Source organism: Alligator mississippiensis, chromosome 14 (genome assembly GCF_030867095.1).
Source record: "Alligator mississippiensis isolate rAllMis1 chromosome 14, rAllMis1, whole genome shotgun sequence".
Lineage (NCBI taxonomy): Eukaryota > Metazoa > Chordata > Crocodylia > Alligatoridae > Alligator > Alligator mississippiensis.
In genome coordinates, this window is record NC_081837.1 from 16,669,800 (window position 1) to 16,685,911 (window position 16,112).

General features: G+C 51.9%; 1 protein-coding gene across 2 annotated transcripts; it reads right to left on the reverse strand.

The window, feature by feature from the left end:
• Positions 1-3,564: 3,564 nt before the first annotated feature.
• UPK3BL2 (uroplakin 3B like 2) lies at positions 3,565-12,272 on the reverse strand. Of its 2 annotated transcripts, XM_019493490.2 has the most exons (7): positions 10,736-12,272; positions 8,990-9,133; positions 7,345-7,570; positions 6,504-6,580; positions 5,793-5,922; positions 5,298-5,385; positions 3,565-5,157 (listed from the first exon to the last, which is right to left on the reverse strand). In XM_019493490.2, the coding sequence occupies exons 1-7, from the start codon at positions 10,794-10,796 to the stop codon at positions 5,092-5,094; spliced, it is 792 nt and encodes a 263-aa protein (XP_019349035.1). In that variant the 5' UTR covers positions 10,797-12,272; the 3' UTR covers positions 3,565-5,091. The 2 variants fall into 2 exon arrangements, with proteins under 2 accessions (XP_019349035.1, XP_014465339.2); XM_014609853.3 differs by lacking the exon at positions 5,298-5,385 and having other exon boundaries at positions 10,736-12,266.
• Between the last annotated feature and the right edge of the window lie 3,840 nt (positions 12,273-16,112).

The window sequence follows — 16,112 nt, forward strand, 5'->3', positions numbered from 1 at the left end:
GAAAGGGAGGGGAACAGAGGTATGTCTACCACTGAAGATGTGGGGGGGAAGGGTGCACAGAGATTCTGGTGCCCCCTCACAGTCAGTGCCTGGGGCTGATGCCCTGCTCATTAGTTACTCTACTGTGGGAAGCCATTTGGGCCCAAGACCTTCCTAGCCCACAGGCATGCAAATCAATCTATCTATTGTATTAAGTCAGTCTATGGGGCATATGCCAAAACTGCCTTCATGAAAAACACCCAACTTTCCCTACAAGAAGCCAAGATAAATATACATCACACCCAGCTAGGCTAGGTCCTGATGCATTTTAACTCGTTACTGATGCTTAATGGGATTTGTCCAGCTTCATTAACACAAATAAATCAGTAGCACAAATTCCACCTTCAGACTGACCCAGAGCCATAGGGTTACTGCATACAGCCAAAATCCAAATGGGGCTGTCATAGCACATCTAAGAACTGTGCAGGCTTGCCATCTAATGGTCAAACAGCAAATGTCACCAGAAGAAAGGAAAAAATAAGCATACTTCTATATGAGGAGACTGCCTACAGAGAGCAGACCTTTGGTAGAGATCTCCCGGTTACTCATGAAGCAGATATGCAATACTGGACACCCTCATACATGACATTAATCACAGCTTCAGCAGATAGGCTAAGAATCATGGATGGGACTGCTAGTGATAACTACCTGCAAGGGTCCCAGAAACATCCATACAAGTCCCCTGTCTTCAGTTGCTCAGAGTTTATCTACTAGGGCTAAAATGTTTCGTGTTGCAAAGTTTCAGTAAGAAGGTCTCATTCATTAGGTAAAAAGATACTGCTCCCCACTGAAGAAAGAAGCCTCCTCTCTAGGTTGGTTTAGCACTTCAAGTGCTCTGGAGCAAAGGCCTAGCCTTTGGAAAGCAAACAGCATCTGCTCACTTCATTAAGAACTGAATCATAATGCCTTTGCACAAAGGGACCCAATTAAAATTGCCTGCATGCTTTTCTCCTATTAGAGGGGAAGAAGGTGAACCCCCTTTTCACACCTTCCTACTGTTTTTAAATTGGCAAAATGTGGGGAAAGAATGAAACAAAAATGGAAGAAACCTCACTTTTTGCAGCTGTCTGGCAAGAAGACTGCCAGCAGGTCACTTATTCTGCTGCCTTACAGACAAGCCAGTTCCAATCTCAGGCCAATTTATCCTTCACCAATACAAACTTGAAGCTAAAACCCAACCTTAAAACAGGGGACCACACAACACCCACCTCTCTCCAGACAGCCCTTCTCCTCCAGTTTTTAACACTCCTTGTGGCTCTATGCTTATTAGCTGGTCATCACTTCCAGCTGGCCCTCAGCCTCCCAGCCAGGCAGACTATTACCCACTGACAGCCTGCAGCTGAGCTCTGAGCACCCCATTAGACAGATGCAAATAGCACTTTTCCCCAGTTTGTTCCTGTTACCCTAATTTTGCTTTTGGCCAACAGTAACGAAGTGGCAACAAGTACGGGCTGCTTCACTTCCTGACTATGTGTTTCTGACTGCTTTCAGCCTTTGCCAGTTGAGATGGTCAGCCAGCAGGAAAAGCAGCTGCTATTTGAAACCACTTTCTCTGGAGTGTGCCTTTTTTAATTGAATCTTTTATATAAGAAAACAGTTTTGACATTTTGGGAAACCAAACTGTTTCATTAAAAGCCATTTTTTTTTCTGAGTCTTCTCTTAACAAAATCCTATTTGCCACTGAAAACCTCTTTCAGTCAGAAACCTCTTTGACTGACTCTGTTTATAATTATCCTCTGGAATAACTGAGTCACCCCAAACAGGGTTTCTCTGTCACAGGCATAGAGGTGCAGCTTGTTTTCCCTGTGACTCAGATGCCATATTTGTAATTCTCCCCTTCAGGGCAGAACGCCCAGAGCACGGCTAATCCCCCGCTTAAACAATGTGGCCACTCCTTGTCTTACTACATATACAACTGCATGTACAAGCTTTATTGAAATACCTGCACCTGCAAAACTGACTGAGGGTCCTTCCTACACCACAAAGGTTCACTTCCCCTGCACCTAGGATGCTCAGGCTCTGCTGCACTTCAAAGCACAGTACAAATCACTGCTAGTAATGATGCTGTGGGCAGGCTGTCTCTGGGGATTGAGCTCAGGGGCTCGAGAACAAAAGCCTTGAGGTGGTAGCTGTCACAAAGCACTATGCACAAGTCATGGCTGCAGATGAACAGACAGCCCCACCAAACAAGCACGGAGAGCAACCCTGTAAAACTGAGATGATGAAATTGCCAACAGGAGCTGAATGACCACCTGGCCATTGTCCTAGATGCCAGTTCTCCCTTTGGGCTATTTGGGCAGTCCTTTGCCTGTTCTGTGCTATGTGTCCTTCCCATGCCACGTACATCTCTGGCTGCAACTCCATCATGGCCATCACCCAAGCCAGAGAAACAGTGACTGTGAAGAGAGGCCTTGTTACACCTTATGCTGTGAACCGCACAATGTTGATTGGCTTAGTGCTAACTTGGCATTTGGAGCAGTCACACCTTAAGGCTAAAAACCTTCTCTGATCATCTCCAACCTGCACAGTTGTGACTTACCACTAGCAGCTTCGTGAGCAGGGCTGGTGAGCCAGGACAGGCATCTAACCCTGCTCTATGGGCAGGGGTGTGAGACTGGCGGGGAGGGAGTGGGAACGTGTAATGGTCAACAGTCACGTGCCTCCCCTGGAGCCTGGCGGATGCAGCATGCTGGTGGCTCACCATGATGACACAACTCCTCTTTCCCTCCTCCTCCTTTTCCTCCCTGGGCCCTACCAGGGCTACTAAATGCTCCCACTAGCCATGGCATTGTGCTACAGAAGTAAACCAGCAGACTGGCACAGTGCAATGCTCCTGGCCCAGCCAGCAATGGAGCCGTCACCACCTCACTGGGATGGGCAGCAGAACCAGCACCAGAGCTCCCCTGCATAGTGTCCTCCACATCCTCGGTGCTGCTCCATGCAGCTTTCCTCTTTCTCATGCACTGGGCCATGCTCTGCCCACCCTGCAGCAGCATCCTGGTACCCAGCTCTGGCTTTCCATGCCTCCCCCATCCTCAATCCCCACTCTCCCTGACCTGCCTCAAGCTGCCGCCATCTTCAGCTGCACGCAGAAACACCATGTGGGGGGTGGGCCACTGCATGCTGGGATACTGGAGGACTTCAGCTTGGGTGGCACAGCTGTGGGGAGTGGCCACACCTCAGTGGAACAGGAGCTGGGCAGTGCGGATCAGAGATAAACATGCCCTGGAGTGACGTAACTTTGAGTCAACTAATGAGTGCTTTAAACCATTTAGAGGTGATAATGTGCAGCCAGACAAGGGGTTTAAGGCTCCAGAAGCTGCCTAAAATTACCCTGTAACAAGGCCCTGGTGCACCACACCACCCAGGGAGACAGACAGACAAACCATATTGGATCACAGAAGGTGTAGTTCAGCCAGGGATGTTGGCCTACATAGAGGATTAGGGGCTCTAGGACTCCAACCTGCACATCCCAAGAGGCAGAGTGCCACAGGGCAATGTCCAGGTCTGACAGAGGAACTTAGCTTCATGCAAGTCAGTTTTAATGGGTATTTTGAAAATAAAAAAGCAAATGGCAAATAGATACATGGCATGTTGTTGCTGACGCACAGATGTGGGGAAGCACAGGGTTGCTGTTTGCTGGGGCATTGCCTGGGAACACTGTCCTACATGTCAGGATAGGATTGCCAAGGCACCAGATACCACTGCAGTTCCAGGGAAGCAGGCATCCAAATTCATCAGGCTTGTTTGAGAACCCCAGTCCTTTCTCCAGGGGGCCTTGCAACTGCTGCTGACATCCAGCTCATACAAATCTAGCCCAGCTCTTACTCCTAGAAGATGTACACCCAGAGAAGTCTCATGCCTTTAATACCAGTGCTCCATTGGGTTGCTTAATGCCTGTCATGAATGACACCCAACTCTTGCCTGGAGCTTTACCAAGAAAGCCTTATCTCAGAGCAGAGCTCCCGTTGCTGCTGGATCACAACAGATTCATCAAACCGGATAGCACAACATGTCTCTTAGCAGATATCAGAGCAGCTGCAGAACATGCCCCCTGCTGTGGTTTCCTGGGCTCAGATGGGACTAAGGTAGGCAAGGGACTGGGATGGCTCTTTAGCTGGCATACATGAAGCATGGGGGCCCTGAGCAAATGATCTCCCTTGCCCACGGTGTCTTGCTGATCTAACCAGCAAAGCCCCCAGATGTTATCGTGCCTAGTGCTCAAGTACATGCTTAGAATTAGCCTTGTGCTTAGGCTACTGGGGCAGTGCAGAAAGGGATTATATAGGGCGGTGTACAAGGAGGGCATCAGGCCACCCACCAGTGACTTCTCTGGTCATGCAAGGGATGGAGTTGTGGGGTCTGGAAGAAGTTGACATCCAAGGGGGCCAGGCTGGGGCCTGCTACTTCTGCAGGAAAGTCAGGCTGTATGTCTGTCTGAGTGGGTGGCTGCAGAGAGCCTTGAGCCCAGCATCTCCACCTCAGCCATATCCATGGAAGGCCTGGATGATTGCAAGGGAACACCATCATCCCATCCTGTTAAGAGTAGAGTATGCATCCTGTACCCCAGAAATGCCAACTTCCAAGGGCTGGTCCCAGCCCCAGGCTGGATGTAGACTTCTACCCCTAGCCATGGCATTCAGGGGGTGTTGGAGCTAAGGGCTGGGTGTGTCCTGTCACAGGGTTTGGGCCTGGCTCTGGTCATGTTAGAGTTAGAGGTATGAGACTTCTCTCTCCTAAGTCATGGCTGAGTGTAGCTGGGGGAGGAAGCAGGGCAGGAGGGAGAGCCTGGCAGGAGCACGGGAGGGGTGTTAACTAAAGCCATCATCCATGGAGCATGCAGTAAATGCATCAGAGGGACAGGAGCAATCGTCAGAGAAGGTGTCCCAAAAGCAAGAGCCCCCCGCTTCCCCAACCCCAACAGCCTCCGAGAGCAGAGCGGCAGGGGGTGCTGCTGTTTCACAGGTGCTGTCCAGGAGCTGAGAGGTTCTGCTGCGTGGTGGTGGCGGGGCTCAGGGCCTGTTCTCAGGCTGGCTGTATACATGATGAGTATTATAGCGTGTCACTGCCACGGGGGCCTCCTTGCTGGATATCTCGCTGCTTCCGCAAATATCTGTACTGTGAAAGGAAGGCGAGGGAACAGGTTGGTGCAGAGCAAGGGTTCAGCAAGGGGAGCAGTGTGTGGCTATCCTGACCTGTGGGTCAGGCACCGCACTGTCTGTACTCACTGCTGAGAGCTGCCTCTGAGCGATACCTACATGTGTCAGCTTCACCCCCCCTCTCCGGCTACCGCCAGACTCTTCTGGGCTGAGCTCCCTCTGCTGAGCCGAAGAGGCGGGTGTCAGGCTAAATCAGAGAGAAAGGGTTTGGTGATTTCCTATAGGCCAGTGGGGCTTCCTTGGGGGCTGATAACCACAGACCCTATGATCTGTCCACTGGCTGCTCCCACTGGTGAGAATTTAGTTGAGACCAGGATCTACCAGACCAGCTTTAGCTTTAGTTCAGATCCAAATGTCCACAGCCCCTGCAGTGTGGACATGACCAGGCTATCTTTAAACTACCCAGTTTGGCTCCTGTTCAGCTCCTGGGGATGGTTTCCAGCCTCTACTCAGCTGCATGTTACTGGATTCGGTAGCAAGCTGGGTAGTTTAAAACTAACAGCAGTCTCTCCAGACACAGGCAGTCTGTAGAGAGGGTGCAGAGCTATCTTCAGTGATTAGATGCATACTAGGGGCAGATGAGTGGGGACTCACCATACGTAGATCAGCGTGGCAATGAAGCAGACCAGCAGGATGGCCAAGAGGATGGACAAAATGGTTGTGATCACAATCATGCTGGCGCTGCGCCTCCTGGGCTGGGGGTCGATGGTGTTGGACTGTTGTGCTGGAGCAAGGAGCAGGGGGACAAGAAATGATGTCATACAAAGAACTAGCAGGGACCCGCACACAGCAAAAAAGAGAGCTAGGCCGTGATTCAGCAAAGCACCTGCTTGCCTGCAAGCCCATGAATAACCCCATTGCCCTCAATGGGACTAAAGGTCTTCAAGAGGACAAGTCATGTACTGGGTGGGAGTGGTCTAGCCAGCAAGACACTGGCCTGGGCCTCAGCAGACCAGGGGTTATTCCTGGCTAACCAGGAATATTCCTTCCCCAGCCCTATCAGTTTCCCATGCAGTACAGGCACTGCAATTGCTGGCTCAGGGGCAAAGGAAAAAACGCAGCCATGTTACTTTCAGTTTTCTACTGCACCTCACAGTCCATGACACCCCTGGGAGGTAGAGCAGGGCTGTTACCTTGCTTTTACAGAATGGGAAACTGAGGCACACAGAGAATAAGGGACTTGCTCAAGGATGCATGAAGAGGCTGTGGCAGCTGCAGGAATGAAGCCAGGCCTCTGGTAACTAAACCGCATGGCCTTGAGGTTTGTGATGGATGGCAGACAGCGAGCAGTGCACAAGCAGTTACCTGTCTTCAGCATGATGTCATCTAGCCACTCTGTCTCAGCCTTGGGCTGAGAATTATCCATTGCAAGAAACTTCACACTGGGAAGAGAGGAAAGCAGCTCAGAAGTAGCTGGGGCCACTGGCTAGCACCTGTTGGATTATAGGTAACAGTGGGTGGGGGAGGGAACCTCATGGACTCATGGACCCTGCCAGACTGCAATGCCACGTCCCATTATTCTCAAACACTCAGAACTCATGAGACCAGGAAAACAAAGCCCAGGCCAGACTTCAGCACCTGCAGACTGGTGTTGCTCTAGGAAGTCAGTGGGGCCATGGCAGTTTGCACGTACTGGGGATCTGTTGTCATGCTCTATCCCTGGGGCTGACAAGGAGAGGACTGTTCTGGGGGTGTGATGAGCCTCAGAGGTAAATCAATAGGAAGAACCTCCAGACGAATGAAGTTCGTGAGCTCCAGCCCCCCCATCAGCCCTCACAATACGGAGGAGTGATGCATCATTTCTCTGCACTCAGTGGACTCCACCATGTAGCAAAAAGGTCAGGAGTCCTGACAGCCCCTAGGGATGGTATGAATCAGGCACACCAGCTCCTGCAAGCTGCACAGTGATGACTGGCATCACATACCTTTGACTCCTTTGCCTGACTGACCAGGTGCCATTTACAGCTGGGGCAGTCTTTTGGCACATGTCTGGAGTAAGACTTATTCATGCTTCTAGAGCCATAGCAAGATGCCTTCACAGCTCTGCCACCATCTCCCTCCCATGAGTCTAAAGTGTTTCCTTAGGGCATACACTGCCTACCAGATGTTATGGCATGAGCACTCCAGTCCAGCCATCATCTCTTACCTGTAGGGTCCTGGGACTGGTAGTGGACCATTACAATTGGGCCTGGATCTGTCCGTCATACAGCTGGTCTCGCTCCCCACACGCAGCACAGTGATGTCCGTGGAGTCTGGCAGGCAGGGGTAGTTGAGCCGGGCAGTGTTCAGGGTCATATACGAACTGTTCAGGGGGAAATCCTGATAGGCTGGCAAGCTCTTGGGGGGTACTGGGTTGACAAATTTTGATTTCTCTGCCAGGACAACAGTGAAAAGCAGGTGAGAATCCAGGCTGGATATGGCAGCAGACTGATTCTAGTGAGTCTGCTCCTGATTTACACTGGGTGAGGAGGGAATCAACAGTGGAGTCCCACCAAATTATGGAACCAGTACACACTAGAGGCTGCCCTTTTCCTGTTGTAACTTGCCTACCTCTTTGAGTCTTTGCATTAAGCATTTCTGGGTGGGATAAATGCCCTACCCCATGGAGGTAACAGAATGGCTTCCTCTCCCCTCCTCTGTCTTCTCCCAGAACCACTGTCCATACTATGGCCCACTCCCTCTCCAAGTCTTAGAGGTGCAAACATCACCAGTGCTGGCTTGGATCCTTTCTGACTGATCTGAGTCCTGCCAGGGCCTTTATACGTCTACTCCTCCAGATACTCACCGTGTTAGGTACATACAAATGCATCACCATGCACCTAATATGTGGCTAAGAGTTTCGTTCCTGGGATGCACCTGACCTGCAAAACCCTCTGTATGGAAATGCCCTGCTCTGAGAAAGCCATATATTCCCCAGTAAGAACTGTTTCTTTTGTCCCATTCCTCTGTACAGCTCACTGTCACGGGGCATTATTGAGGCAAATTGCTCAAAAAAGGATCCTTAGAAAAGGGATGAGATGTCTCCATGAATAGGAATGGCTCCAGCTATGGCTCTCAGGATGGCACATGGAAAGAAAGCTCCCAAGCCTCTCCCAAGCTCACACTCTTGTACCACAAGTTTCCTGCTTTGAAGCCAAGGGCCCTATCCCCAGTCCAACATGATACTGGGCTGGATGGACTTTGGGGTTTCCTGGTGATGGCCAGAAGCTAGGAGCTCCCCTCTGCTAGCTCATCCCAAGCTTTTACCCCATAGGGAAAGCAAGCACGGAGCAGTCTAGCTCAGCACTTCCCTGTCATTCTGAAGAGCACTCAGGCAGATAGGGTGTAAGTCCCAGAGCCTACAAGCTGCTGTGCTTCCATTAGCTTCTAGCCCCAACCCCTTTGCATTGGAGTGAGGCACCTTGAGGGCACTGGTTGATTTGTCTGCAGTGTCCAGATTCATGGTGCCCACCCCCATAAGTTGCTGTGGGGGCTTTCAAGCCAGCACATGCCCCACTCTGCAGCCTGCATCCAATGACAGCTTCATCACCTACAAATGGAGAGCTAAAAGCAAGGGGGAGCAGATCTCAAGCCAACCAAAGCTTGGGGACACCATACACTGAAAAGAAAACAGCTGTCTGCCGACTCCCAGCCAACCAGCACTGCAGCTGATCTGTGCAGTGGGGTCTCCCTGGACCTATGTGACCACTGCAAGGCACCTGAGTCCGTATCACTAGAGCAGGCAGTCACTGCACAGAGTGGGCAACGTGGAGGCAGCTGAGGACATGACATTGCAAATGAACCACACATACCACTAGTGAGGACAACCACCAGCCAGATCTCATCGGTGGTGTTGGTGTACGTATCAAAGATACAGCGAGGCTGATTGAGGGCAAAGGTGGAGGTGGTGATCCTTCCTCTCAGTTCTGGACCAGCAAGGGAAGGCTTCTCAGTGACTGGAGAAAAGCAATGAAATGCACAATGACTAGGAGCAGGACATAAGCAGACACCTCCTAATGCCTGAGCGTGGCAGATAGTGGGGACAGATACACAGTGCAAAATAGATTCCCAGTCTGGAGCTCTATCCACTAAACCACTCTTGAGACAAGTAAGAACAGAATGGGGTTGAATATCTCTTTCTGGGGCCAGTGCCTTTCTCCATAGAGACCATAAGAAGGACTGTCCACAACACCCTTTTGTTCATGTAAGCCTTGTCCCCACCAGGCTAACAAAGCCAGCTTAGGCATTCCCGTCTCTTCTCAGGGCATCAATCAATTCTGTACCTGTAGGGCAGGGCAGCATGACAGCAAAGTGCCACACCTGCCTCTGTGCTGCTCTAGAGAACTACACAACCCCCAAGTCCCACACTTGGCTCTCAGAGAGAGTTCAAGGCCTGTTACAGGACAGTTTGACCTAAAATAGCTACTCATCCTTCAGCTCCACCTGGTACCTGGACCTGGCCCTTTGCATGGTCATTCCCACCTCTGCCACAGCATTGCCCAGCCACCTTGCTGATCTGAGAATACCCCTGTCCACCCCCAGAGCAATGGGTACAGAGCTGGAGTCTTTACATCATTCAAAGCTCTGTGACCTTGATTGCTCAGACTTTTTGGAGAGCTGTCTCCCTGTAGGGAAGGGGTGTGAATGCTGTAACTGTCTCAGAGAAGATCCTTCTGCCACCCATCTGAATGCCCTCTAGAAGATTTTCCAAGAGATCTCAAGAAAGTCTGGAGATGAGGAGCCCCTCACCCCACACCTTTGTCTCTCTTGATTACTGGGGCAGGGAGCCAGTGCTTTTGTGCTCAGGAGGCACTCGTGTACAATACTGGGCCCAAGTATGTGCCCAGCCAGGCAGAGAGATCCAGCAGCTCAACTGGGCCAAGACCCCCAGAGCTACTTGGGCAAGTCACTTCCACTCTCTCTGTTTTCCCATCTGTAAAATGGGGTAATTCCTTGCCCCCTGGGCATAGTGAAGCAATGCGTTACCGGGATTTGCATGACTGAGAAGCACTGGTGCTCTGCAAAGAGGAATTCTCACTGCCCTGAGGTCAGTTCTGGCAAGGGAACCCCTGTCCTGCCTCCTCTTATGTAGCAAAGCATTGAGTTTTCAGCTCCAGAGCCCCATGATCTCTTGGGCAGGAGGGGCCAGGCTGGGACAGCTCTGTTCACACTGAGGGATATTGTATCCTACAAAGATCCCCATCCAACCTCAGTATGAAGGCCCAGGGTGGGGTAAAAGGGAGGACCCTATGCTGGGGCCTGAGATGTGCTGGATCCTCCTCAGTGTTGTCACTGCTCTGTGATCTGTGCTGCGCAGGCTACAGCTGGGATCAGAACCGCTCCAGTGAGCTTAGCAAGTAAAGCCTGAGCCAAGCGGCAGCTCCATCCTGATCACTTACTCAGTCAACGAACTGCCTGGTTTCCATAGGGGAGTAACTCAGCACCCTGCTGAGTGCCACCGTGCGGTCTGCTCTCTCAGCCCCAGCCCCAGGAGTCGGGACTCCTTCCCATCAGCCCTTTCCCTGCCCACACCATGAAGCTACAGCCCAAGGACTCACTTTTTTGGGTTGTGTAGATGTCTGTCAGCAGCAACAGCAGCAGAACCCGAAATGCCGTCATCGTGGCTCGGGCTGGTCCAGCAGCTGCTCTCTGCCTTGTTCCCCCTGAACTACTGTGGAGGGGATGGCTTGGGCTCAGTGTTCTGGTCCCTCTGGTCCTGCCTGCGCCCTCCCAGAGACTGACATTCCTCGCCTCTTCTCTCCTCCCCAGGCTGACAGCAAACAGGTCTGGCAAGTTTCTTGGGGAGCAGTTGATATGCACTAGTGCACAGCAGTCTTGGGAGTGCCAGGGTGGGGTGCTCTTGAGGACAAGCCTCTTGCCTCAGTGGAGAGAATTGTCCTGCAACTCCCCGCCTGGGCCAGCTAGCCTGAGGGCACTCATCATCACGGAGGGCAGAGGTGTGACCTGGATGTCCCACTCTTGTCCCAAAAAGGTGCATGCCCGGACCATTCAGCGTACTCAAAGCTGTCCTTGGTAACTGCCATGTGCAACACTGCCCTTTCCTCTTCCTTCCAGTTATACAGATCCAGCCTCCACACCATCCTTCCACGCAGCCTCCCTTGCAATGATGCCAGGGTCTTCTCTGCAGCCCACCAGTTCACTCCCTCCCTGCCTGGCTTCATGTCTTACCTGCAAGCACTGAGAGGTCTAGAAATGAACCTTCCAGTCTTCAGGGTTTCACGGCTGGGTTTTATCTTGGCTCTGTCCCATTGCAGCAGAGACTGACTAAGCCTTGATTTTTCACAGATGCAAAGCAAACAGACACCTCTGATTCACAGGTAACTAAGCGCAGCTGATGTCCTGAGACAAGGGGATTGGTGAGGAGAGAGCTCATGCAATGAGACATGGCACAGCTAGAGGCCTGGTCCTGTTCCATTCATTTCACAGTGGGAAATGGAGCACAAGATGGTAAAACAGCTCATGTTGTTATAGCGCTCACTCAGAACATCATGCCTGGCTAGAACCAGTCCTGGACGTGAAGCTTGGGAACCATTTAGCTAGTGCTAGGAAGGAGAAAGATTCCCCAAAAGGCAGGTTGTTTCTGAGGTACTGCATTTCTAACCTGGCCAAAGTAGGTTGATGCTGGAAGTCTTGTGATACAGCACGATCTTGTGTGGTTTTGGAGCAGCCTGCTCTGGATATGCAGGTCAGGACCTTGGAGACATGCTTCTCCATAATGCCTGGAGAGATGCAGGAGTTTCCTGAATTACTGAGGCAAAAGAATACCAACATGGATGATCCCTGAGATGCTGAGGGTTCAATCCTGTGAACATATGCTCTGTTCGGGGGCTAAGGTGCCAAGTGCCCCATAGGCTAGGCTGGACACTTTCAACTTCCATGACTTGACATGGCTTTTAGTGAAATTCATGGTCCAGTCACAAATTCACAGTCCTATCTTGCATCCACTGAAGTCATCAGGAGTTTTATTTGTCATCTTGGTAGAAAACTGCCTGCCCACAAAAGACTTCTTTACTTTTCATTCTATCCAGGAAGAGCACACAGCAACTGCTGAAACTTTCTTAGCCTGACGAAGGGTTTTTGAACCCAAAAGCTTGCTTAATAACTATTCTCCAACTATTTGGGTTGGTCTAATAAAAGATATCAAATTCACCCAAGGAACCTTGTCTGCCTATGCCCACAAAAGGGGCATTCAGAAGGAAAGGAGCCTGGGCCTGCCCCGTCCCACCCACTGGAAGTCTCTGACGAAGATGGGATGAAAACAAACACCGCTAGAAAAAATGCCAAGGTCAAGTGCAGGTGATGAAGAAAAATGTAACAAGCCTGAACATGGGTTCAGTTGAGTCAGGGCTGCCAGTGAAGAGCCAGCTGCTAGCAAGGATAGCAAGGCTGGTTGTGAGGAGCGAGTGTGCTCGTCTCTGGAGAGCTTTCCAGTTCGAGAAGTAGCTCAGCGGAGATTTTCCTCCCAAACTTCGATCAGCAGTTCAAAAACTGTGGTGCAGTTTTAGAACAGTGATTCTTAATGAGGGTGCCATGGTACCCTGGGGTGTCTTGAGATCCTTACAAGGGTGTCACAGGGTGTAATGCTATCATGATTAAGGGTGCAAACATGTTTTACAAGAAAACACAAGGTTTCAATAGGAATCCATGATGCCAAAAACCCTCTGCCCTGTTCCAGTATTTCTGAGTTCTTTGAAACAGAATTGCTCTATTACTTTCCATAGTCAAAAAATAAGTAAACCCAAGAGCTGGCATTTTCCCATGAGTACCCTGAGTATATAAAAGTTGAGAACCATTGCTTTAGAATCTGTTTTGTTTCCTTCACATCTGTGTTTCCCAGTTTCAGCAAAAACACAAAAGGAAAACAGTTCTCAGGACAATACTGACCCATCTGAATCCAGGAGGAGCTGAAAAACTTTGACAAAGGCCTGAGATTTCATGAGATTTCCAGCGTGATTTCTAGAGAAGCCTGTTCTTCAGCCAGCCTTCCAGCACGTGGAGATCCCTTTGTCACTGTAGAGAAGGTGACTTGTGAACAAGGCATGGGAAGTTGAGGAGGCCCCTGCAGATGACATTGCCTTATGCAGCGGTTAGATTATGTTGTATGAGATGGTTTGGCTAGAGATGATCCGAACTCAGGCAGGGGTTGGACTAACTGACCTCTGGAGGTCCCATCCAGCCCTACTTCTCTCTGACTGTATGACACCAGCTTCGAAACACAGCTGAGCAGAAAAGTAATGCTGCTGCTAACTAGTAGGCATCGGTTTTAGGAAACAAAGCCATTTTCACATGAATTTCCAACTATTTAAATTGTTCTAATAAAAGATACCAGATTCACCCAAAGAACCTTGTCTGCCTAGGTCCTTAGACCAATGTGGCTACAACCTACACCCCCATTTTCACATGAAAACGCCTCATTCTAAAACAGGGTATTTGGTTATTCGCAAATCAGTTTTTTCCAAATGAAATGTTGTTGAAAATGATGCAACTCCACCCTAAAAATATCAGTTCTGTACCAAAACAGTGTTGTTTTAATGGAAAACAATTACAGTGAAAATTGCTCTGGTTCTGCTACGTGCTAGGTGGGGGCTTGGATGCTTATATGGCAGAATGATCCCTCCTGCTGCACCTGACATGGGGACCCCAAGGTGGCTGCAACCACAAGGGCTAGAGACTTCAGGATGGGGGACCAAGCCCCACTCCTCTGTAGGAGGGGACATCTTTATGAGCGGAGAGGTTTGTGGAGGATCAGAAAGGAGAGAGCAAAGGGAGATGGATGATTGGGGGCAGCTCTGAGGGAGCTGGTGGGAAAATGGCAACAGGCTGGAACAGTTTGCACCGCGTTTGCTGTACTAACCCCTGGCAGGCAGGAAGGTCCCAACCAGAACTGACTTACTCCCTAGCCATTAGCTTCTTCTTCACCACTGGCTCAGGCCTGGCTCCTCACTGGCTGCATGCCTGGATGGGCCCGTTCCCCCTGGGTGCACCTGCCGCGCTCTGAAACAACATCCATGTTTCACCTCCCTGCTCCCTCTCTCTTGCAGACGCAGGTGCCTCCCTAAGCATTCCTGTCTACCGGGGTCACTGATGTGTGCGAGCAAAGCTGACGTGAATTTTGGCCTGCCCCTCACCTCTGTTCCCACCTTAAGGGGAAAGCAGGAGGGGGCACTGACACGCCTGAGCAGCAGAGCACCTGCCCACCACCTGGGCTGGGCCCTGCAGCAGTGACTGACTCACTCACCTTGAAGGTGCAGAAAAATTTAGGCAGTGGTGTATGGTAGCAGGGCAGCCCTGCTCTGTCAAGGGAATTTCATGGCTCCCTGCATCTGGGAGGAGGAGGGCGATGGCTGCCCACTTCATGCCTGTACTGGGCTAGGTAGGATTGGAGAAAAAAGGGCTCCCCTCTCAGCACCCCAGCAGTTTTCTGTCTGAGGTGGGTGGCAGCAAGCCCTTTCTGGACTGGGGAAATAGGCCAGTTGGCTCCCACACAGCCAGGAGGCTTGCCACACCTGGTGGAGAGTGTGGGCACTCTGGTCGGATGGGCACGGGCCAGCATGGGGCTAACAGATGCAGCGCCTGGGGCCAGGAGCAGAGAACCTAGTGTCCTCAGGGGCTCTTTTTAGAGCAAGGACCTGACTGGGGGAAACTGGCTGGGAGCGTTGCTTCCTGTACTACCTGCTACAGATGGGGGTTGTGGGAAATTCTATTGGAAAATTCAGTGGAGCGGTGGAGAGAGGCATCATGCAGATGGAGTGAGGACTGCTGAGGAGAGAGGCAGGCTGTGCAGGAGGCATGGGCGACTGGTGCTGACAGGGGGTGGATTGCCTTTTGCGTAAAGTGGATCCTGCTGCCCTGAAAGAGGGAAGATACCTCCCAGCTGGAGGCCATAGAAGAAGAAAAGGGAGGGTCAGCTTTGCAGTACTGCATCTGCCACAAGCATAGGTAGGGGAAGGGGGGCAGGCTAAAGCAGCATAGCACCCGCAAATGCAGGGCAGCGGTAGGGCAGCAAGGCAGCCTGGCTTCCAGCGGCTACAGCGGGGGTGAGGAGGGAATGGGCTTGGAGCTGGGGCTAGGGAAGGGGTGTGGGACTGAGCAGGGAGCAGTTTGTCCAGAGGCCATGGCTCCTGCTGCTACGCACACTCTGGGAGGCATGGGGGCATGTGCCCCCAGATCTGTGTGGGGCAGGGTAGGTTGCTGCTGCGGGCAGTGGTGGCATTGGGAGGGGACCATGGAGGAGGGGGCTGCAGCCACCCCAAAATTCACCATAGCCTCCCCAATCCCCCCACCCCCCAGTGCTGTCCCTGCCCCTCTGCCAGGGAGAGCTCTGTGCAGACCCAGCACCAACCCGCAGAGGCAGCCTGTTCTGCCCCACACAGATCTGGGGCCACATGCCCCCATGCGCTCCTGGGACGCATGCAGCGGCAGGAGCCACCCCGCCCCCCGTGACTCGGGGCAGGTGTAGGAGTCCTGGGGGCTCTGTCCCCTCCAGCCCAGCAGCGCAGCTGAGGCTGGCTCCACTCTGGCCCTCAGCTCTGGGCCCCTCCAGGCGGTGCAGGGAGGCAACCGAGGCTGGTGCGGGGCTGGGGGGTGGCAGATTTCTTGGTGTGGGGGGTGCCAGCACCAGGCAACAACCCTGGGGCCCCGGGTCAGCTCAGCTCCCTCCTGATCCCTGCCCAGTCCCAGGCCCAGCCCCACTCCCCCCACCCGGCCCCTTCCCCCACAGATTTTCCCACCGGGGGGGGTGTGTGCGCATGCACTCAACCCTCCCCCCCACTATTTTTTTCCCCCTCCACCTATGGCCACAAGGTTGGGCTCTGTTAGAGTGTGACAGTGTGCATGGGTGTTAAGAGCATGCCTGCAGGTGTGCACATAGGTGCATGCAGTTTGTGTGTGTAAGAGGGAATATACCATTTTTTC

Coding starts and splice junctions, on each gene's coding strand:
- UPK3BL2 (XM_019493490.2), bottom strand. CDS start 10,796: ATGACGGCATTTCGGGTTCTGCTGCTGTTGCTGCTGACAGACATCTAC. Junction 9,134..10,735: donor CATCTACACAACCCAAAAAA/GTGAGTCCTTGG, acceptor GCTTTTCTCCAG/TCACTGAGAAGCCTTCCCTT. Junction 5,923..6,503: donor TGACATCATGCTGAAGACAG/GTAACTGCTTGT, acceptor TCCTTGCTCCAG/CACAACAGTCCAACACCATC.